This window comes from Pseudophryne corroboree, chromosome 6, assembly GCF_028390025.1.
Source record: "Pseudophryne corroboree isolate aPseCor3 chromosome 6, aPseCor3.hap2, whole genome shotgun sequence".
NCBI classification, from domain to species: domain Eukaryota; kingdom Metazoa; phylum Chordata; class Amphibia; order Anura; family Myobatrachidae; genus Pseudophryne; species Pseudophryne corroboree.
In genome coordinates, this window is record NC_086449.1 from 299,234,083 (window position 1) to 299,258,389 (window position 24,307).

The 24,307-nt window shown below is 42.0% G+C and overlaps 1 protein-coding gene across 1 annotated transcript in view; it reads left to right on the forward strand.

The window, feature by feature from the left end:
* LIPC (lipase C, hepatic type) overlaps positions 1-24,307 on the forward strand; it is a 305,507-nt gene that overhangs the window by 251,440 nt on the left and 29,760 nt on the right. The window contains exons 7-8 of the mRNA XM_063926172.1: positions 6,802-7,035; positions 10,868-11,110. Of these exons, the coding sequence (XP_063782242.1) occupies positions 6,802-7,035; positions 10,868-11,110 (477 nt within the window). The remainder of the gene's footprint in view (positions 1-6,801; positions 7,036-10,867; positions 11,111-24,307) is intronic.

A 24,307-nucleotide genomic window follows, 5' to 3' on the forward strand; every position in this document is an offset into this window, starting at 1 on the left:
CAAGGAATAGGTCACGGCCGGAGCACGACTGATCCTCTAAGAAGAGCCCGGGCCAACAGTTCACTCTGAAGGTGCAGGAAGCTGCTCTGGCTCCGTGGCACACCTTGCAACTGGTCGCGGCACACTAGTGTACCACAGCACACTAGTTGAAAAAGCCTATCTACTGATTCACAGTCATCTATTACTGAGTATCAACAACTGCAGGCAGTTAGGAAGGAAGTAGGAAATACTGAAGCCGATATTATTATCTTTTTTTACAAAAAGAGGAAGACAGAGCAACAAATCAACATAATCAAAGTAATGATCAAATATGTGAATGTTTAAGATCAGTAAAACAGCCAGGTCCAAAAAGTCAAAACATTTTATATGACTTTCCTTGTAGAGTACTGTATGTACTTTTTGTACCAAACATTTTATTTAATATGTTACTATAGAGTAAAGAGAAATTGGTAATATTTGTCTAATGCAGGGTTTCTAAAACTCGGTCCTCAAGATACCATAACAGTCCCGATTTAAGTATACTCATGATTAATCACAGATGGTTAAATCAAATTCTATCCAAGCAGTCAGAATCCTGACAGTCAGAATCCCGGCAGCGGAATCCCAGCAGTCATAATCCCAATCAATTTTGGTAAGTATTCTAACCCTAACTGTCCCCCTAACCCTCCCCATAGTGCCTAACCCTAAAAGTAACCCTAACCCTAATACTCACCCTCTGCATCTGTCTGGATTGTGACCATCCGGATTCCGTTGCCAGGATTGTGGCCATCAGGATCCTGATCGCTGTGATCCTGATTATATCACCTATGCTTATGCATGGATAGCTGTAAAACATGGACAATTAGGGTGCCTCAAGGATCAATTATTGGAAAACACTGATGTCATTTCAATATCTTCTTAATAAATACAAATCATCTGTAATTGACATATTCAAATAATTACATTAAATTATCCATGTCAATTACACATACAGTACTGTACATTGCATTCTACTGTACATTCAACTGTCCTTCAATCTTGTATATTCTATGATGTTGGTATTTGACCATCCTGTAATCAAATGTTAGAACAGCAGTGTCTTTTCTCAAATTATAGAGTATAAAATCCATGCTGATTCTGTAACATTTACATGTAATTACTAATCAGCAGTATTCATGGTAAAAATATTAGAGATATTTTACATTTCATTAGATTTTGTATTAATAATTTCAGTAAAGTTTAGATTATACACTACAGCTAATCCCTATAAATACAACACTACCAAACAATATTGTAATCAGTTTGCTAGCCTTAAAGCAGCCTGCTGCATGTTACTGTACAGTCATTTAAAAAAATAAGTGACCACATACCTAGTTTTGTACTAATTAATCACACTAACAGTGTTTTACTGATGTTAAAGCAAGTGATGGTAAAGACTATTTAAAAAAGTAAATAAATTTATGCTTATTGTATATACTGTATATTGTGTGTGTGTCTATATATATTTATATGGGTCCTCCCTCTTCTGGCCCACAATTGCTAATAATTGCAGGTTGTTTGCCGCGAATAGTGTGCCCATGAACTGCGTGTGTATGTTCCCACGAACGAGTTGCAGACGGGCGCGAATAGTTGCAATAGCAGCTTATTCATGTGTTATCCGTTCGCAGCCAAGTTGAGGGAGGACCCATGTGTACTGTATATAGTGACGATCTGGGGATTTTTAGTCCGGTATAGTGTTAGTGGTACAGTGCTGGGTACTCCAATGAGGGTCCAAAAGTAGCTTTCCAAGTTTAAACCGCACACACACCCTTGATCCATAGGATCGCATGATTGTGTATGCTTCCTTGAAAGAATTGTAAGGTGCTGTTGCTCGTCATAATCACGCTGCAGCCATACGTGTGGCCTTTTTGCAGGATAGATGAGTTGGGTTATATCTGTATAAGGGCACCTAGTCTACAAACACAGTCTTGTGATCCTCTCTGCCGTCTGCAGGTGTGGACAATGGCCTCCTGGCCTGGCCTTCAGGCTTTCAGGGGTGCCTCAGCTCCACCTGCACTCTATACTGAGGGCAGCATCACTTGACTGCCACAGCTACTTACACTCTCAAGTGCCTGGGAAGTGTAATGGGGGAGAAAAAGGTCTTCTTATGTAGTGTTTTCCATCTTCAGTCTTCGTTGCCCATTACAGCTGGGCACACATTATACAATTATCTGGCACACCATCTGTTCAATCTTTCTGGTTGGCATGAAAATCTGGTAATATATGGGGGCAAATGACAAGCTACCATTTGCTCCCAAACACTGGAAAACAGACAAAAACTCTTTCAGACAAATTGGTTAAATTAGTAATTTAGTAAATTAGTAATTTAACCAATTCGTATGAACGACAGGTTTTGTCCGTTTTCCAGTGTTTGGGAGCAAATGGTCAATTGTCATTGCACCCATATATTACCAGATTTCATGCCAACCAGCCAGATTGAACAGATGGTGTGCCAGATAATTGTATAGTGTATGCCCATTAATACAAAAATGACTGGCCTCACCATTTAATTTCTAAATAATATTGGCCAATAAATATTTAATAAACATCATATTGTCTGTGTAATTAATTATTATTATTTCTACATTTTAATATGCAATTGTCCCAATAATAAATGAATTAAATAATTGTGATCCATTAATGAAGTTGTAATTTTTTCTTAACAATTAAGAAAACATGGATTTAATGTATCACTTTAGTCAGAAAACAAGTTTATTAAATTAAGTTTATTATGAAAATGTATTCATAATAATTAAATAATGTACAAAAACAATTAATAAAAAGAACACATTCTTAGGCAACAGTTTCTTAGAAAATAAAAGAGAAAAGAACAGAATCGGCATGATGTAAAATGTAGTCTAAGATCACCCAAAGTGCGGGATGCCGGTCGATCTTGGACATTATTTTAAAGTGGCAATGACTTACGATCTCGGACATTCCGCCATCTGTTTCACTTTCATGATCATACCTGTCTGTGGGGAGTCACCAGAATTCTGGAACAATTGTCCAAGGTCAGATTGGTTTCCAAAAGAATTGAAATCTTCTATACATTTTTTATGCTATTTTATTCCTAACTTTGTGTTGTCACACTGACCCTATTATTGTGACTCATCAGGGGCTGAGTTGGTCTTTTGAATAAAATTGAGATGTGATGTTTCATAAATCACAAGGAGTTTGGGGGATGGCTGGCTTTTTTTCACTCCTCCATTTCTTTCTAAAGAGGCAAAGCAGGAAGGAAGCGTTATACCCGCATGATTTGTGAGGGTATAATACATCTCCCACAATGTGTCATATCAAATTTTACATATTAGTAAATAAATTATAGGGTGAGTATTTAGTTCACCAGCCAGGAACTGTTGTCTGTCCCTCGATCTAAGAAGCTGTAACATACATCTGGCTACCCCTTAGTGCAAAATGTAATAGCCTGCAAGATGCCGGAGGTGCAGGACTTTGTGCGAGTCTGACCACATTTTTAAAGAAGCAATCATTTACAGGTAAAACCAACATGGCTTTGCCTTGAAAATGATTGCCACTTTAAAAATATGGTCAGACTTGCACAATGTTTCGCACCTCAGCAGCTTACAGGCAATTACATTTAGCCTTTTCTCTGAACAGGTCATGAAAGACAAACTACAAATTTGAAAAACGAATGAGTGGGTAAATATTCATATTTACTTGTGACATTCACACATAACATGATATTACCCAGATACCATCCAGTTTCACTTTCCAGTCTCATTTCTACATTATACGGGATCTGTTTCTTTTCACTGTCCCTACTGCAGTTTAAGAAATCCAGTCCTTTCCCTGTTACTTTTTCTGGAAACGTAGATTGAGACTACTTTCCCAGAAGTCAAAGGGATTTCAGAATGCCTGACTGAACAATACAGTGGAAATAAAAACTTTCTTAACACAGGGCCAACAGTTGTAGTTTGAGACAAGATTACCTCACATTGAGTGTATTCCACAGACTACTCTTGGGTATCAGCTGTTACAGCACTCAAAGCACAATCACAATGGGGAAACACAAGAGGCAATGACGGAAGACAGATTCAAGCTTTGGATAGGACTCCTTATACCAACATACATCCTTTACTACCAGGGAAACTAGCATCTGTTAACCAGACTTCAACTATGGAGCCTGACCAGGAGCTAATGTACATGCAGAAAGTCTGAGGCCCCGTCCCCAGCATATAAGTGCCACAAACCCTATGGACTGATTCACCAGCATCTGAAGCACCTACCAACCAGTGTGGACTCTCCCTTATCTGAGCTTAGAGAAGCAATTTTTGCAAAGAAGGCGCAGGTCCAAATGAATAAACATCACCTATTATACAGACATCTATACTAAAACCTATTTTGCATATTTTTATTGGAATTTGTAACTAATTATTTTATTAGGGAGCCAAAATTAATTTATAATTTTATAGCCAGAATGCGTTTTCACCCATGTGTATCACTACAGTGGCACTTGGGGTGCAGCAAGCGTGCACTCTAAATAATGCCATCAAATGAAATAGGTGCTGTCCCCTATCATAATCTTATTGCATTATAAATCAAATAGTAATATCTCCCAGCATGAAAATACAAAATGAGTATTACTCTATAATAAAATAATGATTATTACCCATGCAATAAATTAATATTAGTTGTGTAGTAAAATAATAAATTAATATTACAAACTAGCCAAATAAATGTATATTACTCCCAACATAAATTAATATTGACTCCTTAGTAAAAATAATTAATATTGGCTCTTTAATAAATACTTATAGCACCCCCACCACCACCACCTCTCCCTTAATACTTGTCTTTCTAAGTAATATTTAGGTTCCTTTGTATTTTTTAGACAGTCCATGTTGAAAACTGGAATGTTAAATATAGCTGTTTAAGAAGTGGTGCTTTGAAGTGTAGTTTGATGTGCAGTTTTCTTTTTATTAAATCCCAAGATTTCCAAACACTAAAAGTTATCTGAAAAACTCCCGCATAGGGCACATGACCGCTTTAAGTTTTTCCCCTGCCCCTTAATGGTTTACTTCCAGGTTGACTCCTCGTCACATACAGTACATACCTTATATGCTAGAGAGGCTTCTATGAACCATCTCTTCCTGGAAGAATAGAGTGGACCCACATTGTCAGGAATCAGCATTTAGTGATGTCTCACTTACCGGCGCGCTGGTGTGCAGGCCTCCGGAGGTCACGGCCCCAGTCTGCGGCTGTATAAGCATCCTGTCTGCGGAGCGCAGTACCCACTCTTGTGGTGAACCCCTGAAGTCCATTCTGCGGGTGCCCTCCTGTGTACCGGCCATCTGTACAGCATGGGCGCCACCATGACACTTGCGGTCAGCTGACCGGAGAGCACCCAATCCTGCGCTGTGATTGCTCACATGATCCAAGTATCCAATGACTGCCGACCAGGGGGTATAAGTCCAGAGCATCGGCTCAGTCTCATCACTTTGGACAACGCGTCGCTTTGCTGCATAGCGTCTCCTGGTTCCAGTTTCCAATCTCCAGTTTCCAATCTCCAGTCTTCAATCTCCTGTTTCCAGCAATCTCCTATTTCTGGCATCTCCAAGTGATCTCCCTGTTCCAGTATTCCTGTGGAACTACAGGTCCCAGCATTTACTTCAGTTCTAACTTCTGCTACAGTCAGCCTCCGCCTTTTGCAGTAAGAGACTTTCTTCAGGTGCTATTCATTATCTTCACCTGTGTATGGTTAACTTGCATTCAGCGTTGTGCTATGGCATCTGGCACTTAATACAACCACTTCATATGTGTTTCAAGTTGTTTCCTGCTTAACCCTGCTTGGTTGTGGACTTTGCATTACCAATTGACTGTGTGGAGTATCGTTGCTGGTTTCCAAACCAACTGTGGGAGTGATCACCATTTGATTGCTATACTAGTTTCCAGACTAGTTCATTGCCTGTATTTCATTGCCTAATTACTGCACTGGTTTCCAGACCAGCTAAATACCTGTGACTATTTATTCATCATTGCCAGCATTCCATGTACCATCCATCCCAAGTTATCATCTGCTTCGATTACTGTATATATTCGTGAGCATATAATAAACATCATTGCCCACATGTGCAGGAATCTCTTACAGCCTCCTCGGTTTATCCATCGCACCACCACTGACCCACTAGTGCCTCCTCCGGGGACTGACATAACCACAGATCTGACACACATAACTCTCTAACTAGGCAGGTAACTCCTTTTGAACTTTTGTTCCACCACTCAAACCCCACAACACACTATATTCCAATATACAGTGTTCTAATTAGCTCATATACTCCCCTACATTATAAAGTCATGGGAAAGAGAATTATTAAGCGATTACTGTCAAAAGATCTTTGAACTAGCTTTGTCAGGTCATCTAGCACCTTGATAGTGGGAACACAATATATAGCCATTAAAAAATGGTACAGGTACCCAAGTTCCCTGAATAACATTTTCCTCTCATTCCCAGATACTAGTCAACAAGTATCCTACTTCACATTTGGTAGATTTGACTACAAAAAGCACCTACTGGAGAGACGTTGTTTAGACTTCTGCAGAGATTCTGTGTTGAGGTCCCTAATGACACCTGGTTCTGTCTCCTACTCAAAACTAATATTCCAATATCCAAATATAAATGATAACTAAAACCCCTGAATACCACACCTAATTCTCCTTCAATGTGGATCCCGTATTAAACCTTATGCTCTAAAATAGTTTAGAAAAAGTTTTTGATATCTGCTGCTATTTGTGATATTTACATATTGTATATTTCTTTTTGTTTAGGCCTTGACCCTGCAGGACCTTTATTTGAAGGAATGTCTTCAACAGATCGCCTATCACCAGATGATGCAACCCTTGTTGATGCCATTCATACAAACACACAAGAGAGCTTGGGATTGAGCATTGGTATTAAACAGCAAGTTGGTCACTACGATTTTTATCCCAATGGAGGTAACATTCAGCCTGGTTGCCAGTTTCAAGACTTATATACTCATATAGTAGAGCATGGACTCTCTGGTAAGAAGCCATAAATTAATCAAGTTTTTTTTTTTTTATTGAAGCAAAACCTTACCATGTAGAAAATCAAAATATTAAGCATACAACTGTGTGCAAAACTGAGTTATGCAGGCCATACATAAGGAGAGCGATTCAATGACACCATTCCACCAAATGCCGGTCAAAAATGCTGTTGGGTATTCTGGAAAAGCTGCATGTTAAAAATCCCTGAATTGCCGATCCCTGAAAATGTTTCAGTTGGAATCAGCGAATTGAGGATTTCCAACATGTTGGATTTTGTCGATTTCCTGACCAAGGCATCGGGAGAATGGGGATTTGCCCCCAATTTTCCCCTGATTTATGGGACTCTTAAGGTGTTTAATGTAAGGGAAAAAATGGTAATTTAATGTAATCGTTATTCTTAAGCAGAATGTTCAGTATGCACAGATGGAAACAAGAACATGGGTACCTAAGGTAAAATAAAAGATACAATTGAATTTGCAATTTATTATGACGCATCTTTGAGGTGCATACAGAGTTATTAAACATTAGTTTAAATAAAAAATATCAGTGTTAATTGGTGAGATTAAGTTATTAATTAAGAAATAAGTAATGGCATACTCACATAAAACCATGAATGCAAATGAGTGGTACATTTGGTCAATAATTAAATATCTAGAAACACCCAGAGAAGCAATAAGCTTTAACTGCACTGCTGAGGGTGTTTTTTGAACTCTTGTGCTGAGACAATTTGCGATGTTAGCGCTCATCACATTCCAACATCACTGATTGTTTTATGCTGTACCCACACAAATTATACCTTGTTTTATTTTCAGAAAATACTATTAGCAGTTTTACTCATTTCACTATGTAAAAAAAAAAAAAAGAATAACCTAATACCACTTTCACATAGAAAATGGTCAAAGACCCAGCATTTGAATAACAAGTTGGTTTCCCGTCCCAGCCCCGTACCCCCTTTCAGAAAAGAAAACGTTGCTGGGTCAACCAGGTCTCAATTTCCGGGACTTTGAACCTGGTAAAAAGCCGGGTCAAAGTCCTGTGATTTTCAACCTGGACTGACCCTTTCACACAAAAAGGACCTGGGTTGACCCACCAATTTCTTCTTCTGTCTGAAAGGAGTAGTCAGAAAAGTGTTTTTACTGAAATCTCAAGAAAGGGAACTAAAAGCAAACACGATTTTTTTACATCTTAAAAATACATTGTAGTTCTTTCACCAATAATCTACCATTCCAATACAGTAAAAAGCAAGATTCTAGGATTTCACAAAAAATATGCACTTGAAAAATGAAAATGTATTTAAAAAAAATATATAAATATAATATAATTTTGTGTTTTCTGTATCAGTTATTGTTTGGTGATCACGCTACTGTACCTTTGCGATGTAGCTGACAGTAGAGAATCAGTAGCAGAGTGATTGACAGGGGGAGGCCATTTGGGGGAGGTAATGGAATGTGTCTACAAAAATGCAGGCACGTCATGACCGCTTAGGGGTGTGCAACTGTGATCTCATGTGCATAAAAGGCATTCAGTTAGATGATGTTCCTCACATTTGCGTCACTTTTGCGATGGAGTACAGAGTTGTTGAAACTGTTGCGATGGCTTCGGTGGACTTCTCTGTTCACTTGTGGGCAGCTGATACACTTGTAATGCCTCACAGTTCCATCACTAAAAAGATCGCTGCTGTGTGGGCATTGGGACCGCATCTAAATCATGTCCATGGTGCCCTCCCACCTATATTTGGAAAACGTCCATCTTCTGTAGCACAAGACAGCAGCTACTAGTGGGCCACATCATTTGAAAGAGTGTACGGCCCTCTTTCAAATATGGGTGCCTACAAAGTTGCCATTGTCATTATGGGGATGAGAGGGCACATAGGGCACCCACCCCCGTATACAGAAGACATATGTTTTCCATAGTGGTCATAGGTGATCACCAGATAATTAATACTAAGGAGACCTGTCATTTTAAACAGGGATGACGCCCCCCACCCCCCTTCATAAAATGGAAATGGATGCCAGATTGGGAGAAAACCTTGCCCCATTCTGGGCTTCATGATTTTCTGAAGTTCAGGAGGTTTTGCCTGGTGCTCACACCGATTACCAGGTAATTATCTCCATGGGACTCTCCTCTTTGAAACAAGTGTGCTCCCATCTCTCTAGGTGCCAGGGTTGGGGAGATAGACAGACTAAAGTCCCTCCTACCTCTCTGTCAATACTTTTATTCTTCTCACTCTATACTGACATTGAAGCCCATGCACATAGACCTCACTACCCCAAGTCTCCCCACCTGTGATTAGGGGCAGTGTAGAAAAGGTACTGTAACTCGTCTTTGGGAATTTTGCTACAGATGATGAGTGAGATTAGTAAGATGTATATGCAGATGACAAGTTCCACTCATCCGCCGCAACAAAAGGGTTAATGTGCAATAATACATAATGTCCAGAGCTCAATTTTCAGAAAACAATTTTAAGAGGAGTAAACAAGATAAACATATCAGCACTCATAAAGGATATGCCCTGTGAAAATGATCAGTTACAAAATGGTTATTAAAAAATGGCAAATCGGCACAAAATCACTCCAGTGTGTACGCAGTTTTAGTAAGCTACCACCCAGTTGCTGGTGGAGATACTGAACAATGAGAATCTTCACCAGCAATTGTAGTGAACCCTACTAACTCATCTTTATGTCAACTCTTCCGGTTCATTATATATTGATGGTAAATATCTGTTGGTCTGTAAACTTATCAAGTTATATCTGCAGTTTTAATTTCATATTTAGTTTTTAGAAAAATAAAACATTGCACAATGTATACCTCTGAAGTATCCAATTAAATATTTAGTTTAACACAGCATAAAAAGATATTACTCAGTTCACACAGAATGGAAGCATTTGCCCAAATTACAAACTGTTCAATTTGCAATTCTCTATATTTAGCATGGGTCTGGGACTCAGGATAGACAACAAAAAGGTCGACAAACCTTAGGTCGACGCCAATTGGTCGACACACCTTAGGTCGACATGGACAAAATGTCGACATGGACAAAAGGTCGACAGGAACAAGGTCAACATGGAAAAAGGTCGACATGAGTTGTTGTTTTTTTTGTCGTTTTCTTCGTAGAGTGACCGGGAACCCCAATTAGTGCACCGCGTCCCCTCGCATGGCTCGCTTCACTCGCCATGCTTCGGGCATGGTGCCTTCGCTCCGCTACCGCTTCGCTCGGCACAGATTACCGTTCCAATCGTAGTCCACGTGGATCGCTAAGTATAAAAAGGTTCCAAAAAAGAAAAACTCATGTCGACCTTGTTCCTGTCGACCTTTTGTCCATGTCGACCTGTTGTCCATGTCGACCTAAGGTTTGTCGACCAATTGGCGTCGACCTAAGGTTTGTCGACCTTTTTGCTGTCAATCTGGAGTCCGGATACCATTTAGCATCAGTGGCTGCTCCAGAGGTGGGGCTGCAGCACAGTCCAAAATTAAAATAGGGGAGCCACACCTACTGCCAGTGAGTCTAGGGTGGCGATGTTGGCCAGCATTTGGGGTGACAGTTGGTGTGGCTCCCCTATTTGAATTTTGAACGGTGCCGCAGCCCCGCCTCTGGAGCCGCCACTGTAATATACAGCCAATTTTCCAATTCAAACAAAGGCTGAATGTGAACTATTTAGATGACCCCAATAATTTGATTTAATTATATATATTTAGTAAAATGTTGAGATCTTTAATTAAAGAAAAGGTACAGTATACCTATCACTAACATCTTCTCAAAAGTCTGCAGTAACTGACTGCTAATTACTCATGTTTCACTATTAACTACCCTACTTTTTTTTATCCCAAGGATTTAAACAGACAGTGAAATGCTCTCATGAGAGGTCAGTTCATCTGTTCATTGATTCTATACTAAATGAAGATATGCCTGTTACTGCCTATGAATGCAAAGACATTGATACTTTTGAGACAGGGATGTGTCTAAAATGTCTAAAAAATGAGTGCGTTGTATTGGGGTATAACATCAATAGTAATGGAGTGTATCCCGGACGCAGGCTCTTCCTGAAAACACAGTCAAGAATGCCATACAAAAGTAAGTGGTATGGGGGAGCAAATAAACTTTATTAGCAAACAGTAGTGGTGCAATGTGCAGTTTATATAGTTTACATACAGTCAACAAGTAGCTCTCGTTGGGCCAGATGTACTAAGCCTTGAAAAGTGATAAATATCACGGTGATAAAGTACCAGCCAATCGGCTCCCAACTGTCATTTTTCAAACACAGCCAGTGACATGGTAGTTAGGAGCTGATTGGCTGGCAGTTTATTACTGTGAAATTTATCACTTTTCAGGCTTAGTACATCTCCCCCATTATCTGATGGAAGCTAGTCAATAAAACAAAATCAAATATTTGCTGCTATGGATTACTGAACAATAATAATTGTATTTTGTTAGCAAATAACCCCTTTTTTTGTTTTTGTGTGGATGACTCCTCATAACAAGCCAGTCATGCCATACATCTGTGGGCACGGTTTACAGACATTATGGGCAAATTATTTGTAGACTTTCTGATAATTGGTAATATCAAATATGAGTGAATATTGGGGGTCATTCTGAGTTGTTCGCTTGTTGCCGATTTTCGCTATGCTGCGATTTGCTGCTAAATGCGCATGCGCATGGTACGCAGCGTGCATGCGCTAAGTTATTTAACTAAAAACTTTGCAGTTTTGCTAGTGTTCGTATAACGCTTTTCAGTCGCACTGCTGATTGGTGAGTGATTGACAGGAAAGGGGCGTTTCTGGGTGGTAACTGAGCGTTTTCCGGGAGTGTGCTAAAAAAACGCAGGCGTGTCAGGGAAAAACGTGGGAGTATCTGGAGAAACGGGGGAGTGGCTGGCCGAACGCAGGGCGTGTTTGTGACGTCAAACCAGGAACTGAAGGGACTGAGCTGATCGCAATCTGTGAGTAGGTCAGGAGCTACTCAGAAACTGCAAGGAATTATTTAGTAGCAGTTCTGCTAATCTTTCGTTCGCTATCCTGCTAAGCTAAGATACACTTCCAGAGGGCCGCGGCCTAGCGTGTGCACTGCTGCTAAAAGCAGCTAGCGAGCGAACAACTCGGAATGAGGGCCCATTGTGCATAAGTTTGAGGAGGTTGGGGACAGAGAGCTGCAGAGTGAAGGGTGAGGTTACTAAATACACATTTGTCTTGTTCTGACCAGGCTGTGTAATAGGTCCTGCCAATGTAGAGGAAGTTGTTGGGCGAAGTGGAGGTGGGGACACACATGCTGGAAGATAGGTACTGTGCTGCTATGCAGAAAATGCACCTGGTTTGGGGGAGGAGGGAAAGCCATGAGAAAGGGGGGCTGAGACACCACTTCATGCAGCTCAACTGGCACCGATGATCCTGGCCACCAACTGCTACTGATTCACTGGTAGACTGAATCAAAAGCATACTGTGGTCGTGACTAGCAGTACATAAGGATCCCAGGGCATCCTGTCAGCCAGGATCCTTACACATGTACCACCCACGCCATCCTAATGGGGGCCCTACCCCCTGGTGCTCTATCCTGTCTGTCTACATTACCACTACCACTTGCAGCAAACAGTATGGCAGTAAATGGTACAGAACAGCATAGAGGGGCAGGATATACTGAAAGTGGACACAACGCCATGTCAATGTGCAGCATCTGAAAGCATATATAATGACATAAAGGAGCCTCATTGATACCCACAATCTCTTCAAGTGAGTGAAGTCTATATAATTACAATACTAAGTGTTTTGCAGTTGCAGTTTAACTAGATCTTGAGTTTAATCATGTCATGAAGAGATCAATAAGAAAAAGGCTGTAATGGCACAACCAATAGCAGCTGTTATAGGAGTATGTAAATCTCCCGAATACATATATATACTGGGAAATGGAAACAGCGCTTAGGGCTTTCTGATTAATAAAACTGTGTAGACTGCGGTTAAGTTAAAATTCAATTGCATTTATTATACAATGTTGTAGAAAGAAAAGAAAGAAGACATTTAGACTATTGTTTCCATCTTTCTATTAAATTAATGCAGAATATTATGCCTCTGGGCTGCAGACTAACTAAGGAAATGAGATGCAAGTCTTTGTATATGCCCCAGATACCCAGAACTGGCCTAGCTCCCAGCCCTCTCTGTGTGTATGTTCATCAGTCCATATAATACAGAAATAGACACAATGCTATCAGTTACCATACATTTTACATATGCGGATACAGCTGGATGAGTTCATGTCAGTAATAAAGGTTTAGTTTAAGACGCCATGAAACTAAATGTACATTTTTTTGGCTAAAGATTTAATTAGCCGTAAACTGGACTATGACACATTCACTACCATTCCTGAGTACATATTACTTATTACTTACTGCCAGTGCTTTAGACCAATGCATTTTGTCTCGCCATGATGGCACTGACAATGATCATTATCATCAAGTGAGAAAATGGAAATGCTTATAAATTGTGCATTAAATAACATGTAGCACTTTTGAAAGTAATGAAACAAATAAATATATTTTGTAATGATCTTTCTGCTAAGATGAGACTACTTTCACAGCGTGCAGATCTATTATGCAAGAATTAACACTGAAATCAGAAATATAGTTCTTAAAAAGCATTACATTAACTGTAAAACATCACATTCAGGGTCTAATGTGAAAAATGCATTGAGAACCTGGGTTACAAAGAAGAAGCAAATTCCTCTGCCAGGATACCTCTGTTTTTGACACATTATTGTGTAGATGAATCTGTGAGCTCTTTCAGTGATAGAATTAAGCTTACAGCAGACGGGCTATGTATGCTCATGAGGTACCGATGTGAAAGGATAGTACAAACAGCTTCATAAATAACCTTTAAAAATCATGATACGGAGACTTGCACTTGTTTAGTGAATAAAAATACTGTCTTTGTGGACATCAAAAACATCTGCCTTTATGCATCATATTTTTATCTTCTTGTAAATGTCACAGATAATATTTCACATGTTCAGGACAGAGTGTGGTAAAGCGCCAGCTGTCTTGAGCGTCTGGGAAAACAAATTAATGGCTAAAATGTTAATATTCAAAGGGAATTTCACCATATGCTTCAGTAAATATAATTCAGACATTGTCATTCCAGCAGTCAATAAAGTCAGACAGGATTCACCAAGTTGGGATGTCTATTGTACACAGTGGAGACATTGAATTAGTAGGCACTTCGTGGACACACACACACACACACACACACACCCTTTTACAGTGATTGCTATAGTCTAAGCAACATGTTCCCATGAGAGGAGATGGGTTCAGTTATGTATTAGAAACATAGCAAGCCCAAAGCTAATATTTGGCTGTTATGTGTTGGAAAAGGGTTTTTTTTATATGCAGTTTTTTCATTTCAATTTGGGCCATATTGTCTATAACAGCCATTCGACTTCCTCAAAAAAGCTGTGCATCTGCCTTGGCAACTTCACTGTCTCTGTCCATGGTCCTGATCAGAGGATTATAACGGAACCATTGGAATAGAGTCATTGCCATCTAACAATAGGCATAAGAAGTTTTCACAGTATTATTTGTATGAAACAAAAAAACATAACAAATGCCTTCTAAGTCATCAATAATGATAACTAGCCCCATGGTATAGTGTTTTATGAGCAAATGTTCATTTTAAGCAAGAAATAGTGAGCTACTGGCAGAAAAACTGGTGCGGTAATTCTCAAAACAATTAAAACCTATTGGATTGTTGTTGGCATGTTGGGAACTTAGGTTAGAAGATGACTGCTAATATTCTATTTGTATGGTCATCTTCTTAGCTTACTAGTAGGCCCCACTGCATTGTCTGGAAGTGATCCACCACCTGGCGACAAATGGCTGGATCTCATCCAACTTAAATGCCTACTGAGTGGACAAACTAGTCAGCAATTATATTCCTATGTGCACTCTATATTAGCTTAGGCCAGAGGTTCCCAAACGTAGTACTCAAGGCACCCTAACAGTCCAGATTTTAAGGATATCCATGCTTGAGCACAGGTGACTTAATTAGTATCTTTCTGCTGCGGGGTACACTGGGCTCCACAAGGATAGACATAGGGGTGTAGAGTAGGATCTTGATCCGAAGCACCAACAGGCTCAAATGCTTTGACCTTCTTCCCTAGATACATAGCGCCGCCTCCTATATCACCCCGCCTCCGTGCACAGGAGCTCAGTTTGTAGTTGGTGCTTGCAGTGCAAGCATGTAACAGGAAGAGCTGCTCACAGCAGCTCTAGAAAAAGCTTTTTCTGAGGAAAAAAGAAGACTACAAGGGCTGCAGCAGAGGCACAGATTGTGCTGGATTTCAGTAGACATTGCCTGCTGCAGCTCCATCTCTCCCCCAGCAGCGCTGTACACTCCCGTGCCCTGGTTGCCGGGTACCTACAGCAGGAGGCTCCGGTTTTCTTCCAAGTTAGTCACACACGGCTGGGGCTCTCCGGGATCGTGTGGCCGCACTTCGGGAGGAGGTAAGTGGGTCCCGCTCGCGGGACCCGCACTTTATCGCGATCTGGCGCTGCCGATGGGAGGCGGGCCGCGCGCGCTGACGGTGGACACTGTGGCAGTACAGGCGATCCCACTAGATCACCAGGGCATCGGTGCAGGTCAGGTTTTCTCTCTAAACCTTTTTTTACAAGTAGCCCGCAGTACCCGGTGGTTTTTCCAGCAGAGGGGATAAGGCTTAGACCTGGGGCCCCTCCCCCAGCCCCAGGGCGCCATTTCCCGCAAATGTTCCTGCCCTGGAGCTGCATATCTGTCTCTCCCTCACTCCCTGGCAGTGTCTGCGGCGCCATTATCCCTCAGCTCACTGTTCCTGGGAATGCTTGGGCAAATCCTCCTATGTAAAGCCACCTGGTTGTCAGTGCTGTGACTTTACAAGACACAAGTATTCTACCTGCCTTTTTTAGTCAGTGTTAGTTAAGAAAGAGTGCACTTAGTCAGGGTTTCCTAATACAATTACCCTGTGATATACATCCAGTTCTTACTGTGTACTGTTATATCTATTGTTATATAGCTGTGTAAGCTAGTCCAGTGCAGTATTATTGTTAGTAATAACCTCTGCATTGTACAGACTGTGACTATTTGTGTGTGCATTTGATAGCTGAGTGGTGTCCATTTCGTGTCTTTAACTCAACCTGCTATCCCTATATTCTCTAACCTGAGGGGGCTTGGTGCGTCAGGTTTTATCTAATATAGGATTTTCACAAAGATATACTGTATTACGTATTTTTCTCTGTGATTTAGTCACCATATCTCTCCTTTATCTCTGCTGGTGCTGACTACACTGCGCAGGGGTTTGGGCTAGAGGTATTGTGCTGCTGACAAATTGTACTGTGTTACCTGATACTGCAAGTTATATCATGTCTGCTTCTGAGGGTAACGGTTCTGGGGCTGAACACACTGCCGGTGTTGCTGAAGCCGCAGATACCTATGAGGAGACTATAGCAGCTTTGGGTTCTGGTTCTGGGGGGCTCCTTGCCCCCCAGTGGGATGGTGGCAAACGGAGGCAAATAATGACCCGCCATGGGCCACTTTTTCCAAGCTTCTGCATATGCTAGTTCATAAACTAACACCCCCTATGGGATCCCCAATGCCGGTGCAACCGTTTGTGGTCCCTGCAGCTAATCCGCCATGGGCGGACGATTTATCTGCTCAAATAAAGAAGTTGAACCAGTCCCTGACTACTAAAAAGTTTGACCGGTGCTCGCCTAAGTCCAAGTGGTCATCTAAGCGAGCGATTGTCTCCTCACAATCCACTGCTGTCACTGACACCTCGTTGGATGAAGACGGCACTTACACTGACCCCACAGGTTCTGACTCAGATACGGCTGATGGGGAGGGTGGTTCACATGTGGATGTTCCTGATCTTTTGGAGGCTATTAAGTTGATTTTCCAGTTTACGGATGATCCTGAGCCATCCGTCCCTCCTAAGAAACCAGATAGGTTCAAGCATCAGAAGGTGATTAAACAAGTTTTACCTCACTCTAACCACTTAATTGATATACGTCAGGAACCCTGGTAAAACCCGGGTACGAAGTTTGTGCCTCAAAAAAAGATGCTGGCTCGCTATCCCCTCGCGCCGGAGCTGTCTAAGAATTGGGAAACGCCTCCTCCAGTGGACTCACATTTGGCTAGGATGGTGGTTTCCTCAGCTCTACCGGTCACCACCGTCACGTCTCTAAAAGAGCCTACGGATAAACGTGTGGAGGGTTGTCTGAAAGCGATTTACACCCTCACGGGTGCTGCACAAAGGCCCACTATTGCAGCTACTTGGGCTGCAGAGGCCATTGAAGCATGGGCCTTGGAGTTAGAAACTGAATCTCCTCTGACCATGCTAGACAATGCTTGTCATATATTGTCACAGCTTCTCGTTGTATTAAAGAGGCGGCTTCTGATGCCGGTATCCTGGCAGCCAAGGCCTGTACTACGTCAGTCCTGGCTCATCGGATATTGTGGCTGAGATCCTGGTCTCTGGATCTGGACTCTAGAAAAACCCTGGAGGTACTCCCTTTTAAGGGAGATATTCTGTTAGGGGAGCATTTAAATAAGATTGTGGCTTACTTGGCTACTGCCAAAACTGCCTGTCTGCCAAGTACTGCTCCTTCTGTGTCGAAGGCTAAAGGTACTTCCTTTCGCCCCTTTTGTCCTTCAGGTAAAGCAAAAGGTCAGGCGTACAACAAGCAGGCCCGCACTTCCAAATCTGGTGAGCCTAAGCCCAAAATAGCCTGGGCAGCCCGTCAGCCAGCTTCCAAGACAGATAAGCCTGCTGCATGACGGGGTGGGCCTCCCTCTGGGGGATCCCAGGGTGGGGGGCCGGCTTCTAGGATATAACCAGGAATGGTTGAAGACCACTTCAGATGCCTGGGTACGGAAAGTTGTCACTCGAGGTTACGCCATAGCCTTCAAAAACCGCCCCCCCATTATCGATTTTGTCAGACAGATGTCCCGTTGGACAAGACAAAGGCAAACACTCTACATTCGGTGGTACAGACCCTCCTGGATACAGGAGTCGTAGTACAGGTGCCTCTTGCGCAGAGGGGCTGGGGGTACTATTCTCCGCTGTTTCTAGTCCCGAAACCGAATGGGTCCTCCCGGCCCATTCTCAACCTCAAGGCATTGAACAGGTTTGTGAAGATTTCCAAGTTCCGGATGGAAACCATTTGCTCTATAGTTCTGGCCTTGGAACCTGGGGACTTCATGGTCTCCCTGGATATACAGGATGCTTACCTGCATATTCCTATAGCAGTGTCTCATCAGCATTACTTGAGATTTGCGATTGGCAACTGCCATTACCAATTTTGGGCGTTACCTTTTGTTTAAACAATGGCTCCGCGAGTCTTTACAAAAGTCATGGCGGTGATGACGGTGGTACTCTGCCGTCAAGGGGTCAGGATACTGCCGTATTTGGACGACTTGTTAATCCTGGCAAATTCCCCAGAACTTCTCCTGCGTCATCTAGATGTGATGGTTCATTTTCTGCAAGCCCACGGGTGGCTCATCAACTGGAAGAAGTCATCCCTGATCCCTACTCAGAGCATGGTGCATGTGGGAGCACTACTGGACACTCACAACCAGCGGTTGTTCCTGTCTCAGGAGAAAGTCCTGAAACTTCAGGACAGGATTCGTTGCTTCCTCTCTCATCCGCAAGTGTGGATACATTCGGCGATGCAGGTGCTGGGCCTCATGGTGTCAGCATTCGACATGGTGGAGTACGCTCAATTTCGCTCTCGCCCTCTCCAGAGGCTGATTCTAGCCAAATGGGATGGCCCGCCTCACCAGATCAGGTCTCAAATGATCTCATTGACTCCGGAGGTCCGTCTGTCGCTGCTCTGGTGGCTCCGGGAACAGCAGTTGTGCAGGGGCCGTCCGTTCTGGATATCCGACTGGGTCCTGTTGATGACAAATGCCAGTCTAAGAGGTTAGGGCGCGGTGCTAGAGCAACACTCCCTTCAGGGATGGTGGACCAAGGAGGAGTCCCTTCTCTCTATAAATATTCTGTAGTTGCGGGCGGTCTTCAATGCCTTGAACCTAGCCCAGCATTTAATTCAGAACCATCCTGTTCAAGTACAGTCGGACAACGCCACCACAGTGGCTTACATAAATCATCAAGGCGGCACTCGAAGCCGCCTAGCAATGAAGGAAGTCTCACGGATTCTACAGTGGGCAGAACGCCATCTACCGGCCATATCGGCAATATTCATTCCGGGAGTCCTGAATTGGGAAGCGGACTTTCTCAGTCGTCAGGACGTGCATGCCGGCGAGTGTTTCAATTCCTAGTGGAAAGGTGGGGCCTTCCAGACGTAGATTTGATGGCGTCTCGACACAATCGGAAGGTTCCGGTCTTCGGCGCAAGGACAAGGGATCCTCAAGCAGCATTCGTGGATGCGCTGGCGGTACCGTGGAGGTTTCGGCTGCCGTACGTGTTCCCTCTGGTGTCACTCCTGCCCAGGGTAATTCGGAAGTTCAAGCAAGAAAGAGGAATTCTGCTTCTCATAGCTCCAGCGTGGCCCAGATGGCACTGGTTCTCAGACCTGCAAAGCCTATCGTCAGAGCGTCCAATTTTACTTCCACAACACCCAGACCTCCTCGTTCAGGGCCCCTGTGTCTACCAGGACCTAGCCCGGCTGTCTTTGACGGTGTGGCTCTTGAAGCTTCCGTCTTAAGGGCTAAAGGGTTTTCTGAGGCGGTCATTCAAACTATGTTGCGGGCCCGGAAACCAGCTTCTACTCGGATTTACTATAGGGTCTGGCATTCTTACTTTGTTTGGTGCGCATCTAACGATTATGACGCTTCCAAGTTTAGTATAGCCAAGTTGTTGGCTTTTCTTCAGCAGGGCCTGGACTTAGGCCTGCGTCTGGCCTCCCTCAAGGTTCAAATATCTGCCTTGTCGGTGTGGTTTCAGAGAAATATTGCGACCTTACCTGATGTGCATACCTTTACTCAGGGCGTGTTGCGTATCCAACCTCCCTATGTCCCGCCTGTGGCTCCTTGGGACTTGTCGGTGGTTTTGGGGGCGTTACAAGAGTCTCCGTGTTAACCTCTTGGTTCAGCTGACCTTAAGTGGCTTTCCCTTAAGGTGGTGTTTCTGCTGGCTATTGCTTCAGCTAGAAGAGTGTCGGTTTTGGGTGCCTTGTCCTGTAGTTCCCCCTATCTGATATTTCACCGTGACCAGGTGGTTCTTAGGACTCGTCCCGGCTATCTACCTAAGGTGGTTTCTAAATTCCACCTTAATCAGGAGATTGTAGTTCCGGCACTTGTTTCTCCTGATATGTCTCCCAAAGAGCAGTCTTTGGATGTGGTACGGGCTCTCCGTATCTATGTGAAGAGAACCTCTCCTATTAGGCAATCTGATTCTCTTTTTGTTGTGTTTGGGTTTCTCAAACGGGGCTGGCCTGCTCACAAGCAAACTCTGGCCAGATGGATTAGAATGGTGATTGCACACGCTTATGTGAAGGCTGGTCTCTCTGCTCCTGATCACATTAAGGCCCATTCTACTCGGTCTGTTGGACCTTCTTGGGTGGCCCAACGTGGTGCGACCCTTGAACAATTGTGCAAGGCAGCTACGTGGTCCTCTGTGAACATGTTCATAAGGTTCTATGCCTTCGATACTGCCGCTTCCCAGGATGCTTCCTTTGGACGCAGGGTTCTTGCCCGCTACAGTGAGTCCCCTCCCATAAGGAACTGCTTTAGGACATCCCCTATGTCTATCCTTGTGGAGCCCAGTGTACCCCGCAGCAGAAAACGAGTTTTATGGTAAGAACTTACCTTTGTTAAAACTCTTTCTGCGAGGTACACTGGGCCCCACAAGGTGCCCACCCTGACGCAGTTAGCTTCTTTGGGTTGGTATGGCATTAGCCGCCGACACTTCTCCTGTCGGGAGAGTGTGGTGTTTGTGGCAACTGGCAGTTGTCGTCTCTTTTAACAAAAACCAGCAATTTGAAACACTGTCATACACCACAAGCGCTAAATTAAGATATCACCATAACGTTCCTTTTAGGCTGAATGACGGATCCTTTCCTCTCAGATGTATCTCCAATTCGGGTCAATAAAATATCGGCTTCCCAGGTATGGTTACCATAAAAAAGACAAAATAACAAGGACAAACCAATGTGTAGTAAATAATATCAACACTTATTAAAGTTCATATGGTGCCTTTAAATAATTGAAGTGGATTCAAAGCGTACCCCACTCACACTGAAAAAGGAAGTATAAAGCACATCAGGGTTTCTTTGTGGGGGTCACCTTCATTAGTTCATATAACACCCAGCGTGTCCGAGATAGGATCACACTCAGACTCAAGGGTGACTTATGGTAGTTTCCTAAAGAAGGCAGGAGATGCGTACCCCAACACTCACACTAGATAGACTAGTTGTAAACACGTAAAGGTATCTTTCTCTCCCTCAAGGAAAAAAGGACAATCCAAAGATCGCGTACCACAACTCACAATAAGAAGAACTGTGTAACTCCTATCAAGGTATCTTTAGATTTTCATATGAGGATCACAGCTGTAAAGTTTCTGGTATGATCTCCAGGCGTAGGTCATGAATAAGGATAAAAAAAGACAGCCAATATGTAATGGGTCCTACTGAATGTGATATACACAATATCTCCAACAAATTTAGATGGATTTACGGCATACCCCACTCACACATGTATCAAGCACTCAAAGCATATAGCGGTTTCTTTATAATAGAACGTATACGGGGCTCAAACAGACTTCAAGAGGTAGACAGCCAATGCGTACCCCAACACTCACACTCTGGAGGCTGGTGGCAAACTCATAAAGGTATCTTTACTTTTCCCAGAGTGATAGATGGTAATTCAATATGGCGTACCCCAACTCACAGTTTGATGTGTTAAAAGACTCCTATCAAGGTATCTTTGGGCTTCAAGTAGCAAATGCGGCTTGTATATTTAAATTGTGTATTATTCCGTGAACCCCAAAAAAAGAAAAATAGCAATGCTCATACCAAAGTGAGTAAAAATAGGGGGTTACAGATTTTATTTAACAATACATGGAAATAAAAATAAAATGCATGGATGACCTTGCATAGCAGTACATAAAATAGGTAAGTAAAAAATGGCAAAGAGAGATGGTAACCTCTTGCAAAAAAAACACTTAATTAAAAAACAAAATAATTGGAAAATCCGGATAAAATAGCTACTCACACTCCTGTTTGTCGACGCGTTTCAGCCCACATCTGGGCCTTTATCAAGACATATTGGAGTGTGTTTGTAGCTTGATATTTAAAGGACAAAGCGCCAATGGAGAGTGAGCAGGAAATGACATAATAATTGAAAGGATTTTTAAACCTTTGCTCTTTGCCATTTTTATGTATAGTAAATGTAGTTCAATCCAACTCCAAAAATACACGATCCCTAACTATAATCACAACAGAAAAGAGCAAAATAGAAACTAAAAAATAACAATACAAAATCGCGTATCGCAACTTCCGGCGGAAGTGACGCTACGGCACATGGCTCATGGGAGATGTAGTCTTTCTCCACATATCCGGCCGTTCGTTGCTCATTGACCAGCAGAACAGGAAGCAATATATAGGTCTCTTGGGAGATGTAGTCTTTTCCTGCTAGCGTGTTCAGGCCGTCACCGGAAGTTGTATTATTGTAGTTCCACCTTAATACATCTGGGAAATGAAGTCCATTGGATGTCATTAATTGTGGCGTCCGACCGGAAGTCTATTGTTCATATCGTAATGTACCATAGTTGAAACAGAAGTCCAGACTCAAAACAAATTCCTTAAGTGACGTCATAATATATTAGATGAATTTAAATTCTAAAAAACAGAATCGCAGTTAGCATACCGTTGTATATAATATACAGATGTATATAAATACACTTCCAGTAATTCCAACATATAATATTACTGATCAAAAGGAAAAAAATGGATGAATAAATAATAATACATTATTTAGTACGTTAATATGAAGTGCTACTCATATATATATATATTGCAATAGAGTGAATATACCCTATATTAAAGTGCATAGAAAGTGTCTCAGAGAGTGACAAGTTCCCATTATTAGGGTAAATATTTAGTGCACTCAATATTTGTAGTGTCTATTAGTTTTCATATAATAAAGTGCATAAGGCAGGTCTAAAGTGTGACAGATTCCCATTATTAGGGTCAATGTTTAATATACTTGGTGTTAGTTTATATCTATTAAAGAGTGAACGGAAAAAAGTTAAGTGAAGTAATTTACATGAACCATTTGATCTCGAAATCACTGTTTAGACCCGTAGGGTCTAACGTGTTATAATTAAAGATGAGGTTCATCTCTGTTTTTGCTAACAGGGTTGCTGTATTATTAGTGCGTTTGTTCCCTTTTATATGTCTTAATCCATAGAACCCCGAGACTTCCGAGATGCAGCAACCATGTTTCAACTTAAAATGTGCTGATAGGGAGTGTGTTTCGAGACCCTTTTTAATGTTCCGGACATGCTCTCCCAGTCTGGTTTTTAAAGGTCGAGATGTTCGTCCGATATATGTCAAATTACATTTACAGGTAATCGCATAGATAATATTGCTTGTGTCGCAGGTAATGAAATCTCTTATTTCAACTGTTTTATCATTAATAGTTACTTTCTCAATTTTACTACACCCCCCGCTTTTTATGCTTCGGCAGCCCATACAATTGCCGCACCTAAAGAAGCCCTTGGATACTATTCTGGATGAATTTGATTGAGTATGTAAAGTGCTAGAAACTAACTTTGATTTGAGGTTCAGGGCCCTACGGTAGATGTGAACTGGTCTGTCTGGTACCAGAGGACCAATGACCGGGTCATTCTTAACAAGGTTCCAGTGTTTCCTCATGATCTTTTCAATAGATCTGTGTTGTGAGGTATATTCTGTGATAAAAGCCCATTCATATTTTTTATCTTTTGCTTTCTTCACACTATTCATAATAAGGAGATCCTTACGATCCATTCCATTCACATCCTCCAAAACTTTGTTGATATTTTCACACTTATATCCACAAGCCTCAAACTTCTGTGATAGTGTAGCTGCCTGTTGATGAAAAATGGCATTCTCACTACAATTTCTTTTAAGTCTTTTAAGTTGGCCAACTGGGATGGAGTTCAGCTAGCTCTCATGATGGCAACTATTAGTAGAAATATATGTCCCAGAGTCTGTGGGTTTTGAAAAAGTTTTGGTATTAATTATACCATCCTTGATATAAACTGTTATATCAAGGAAGTTCACTGTTACTTGATCAATCTGAAAAGTTAAATTAATAT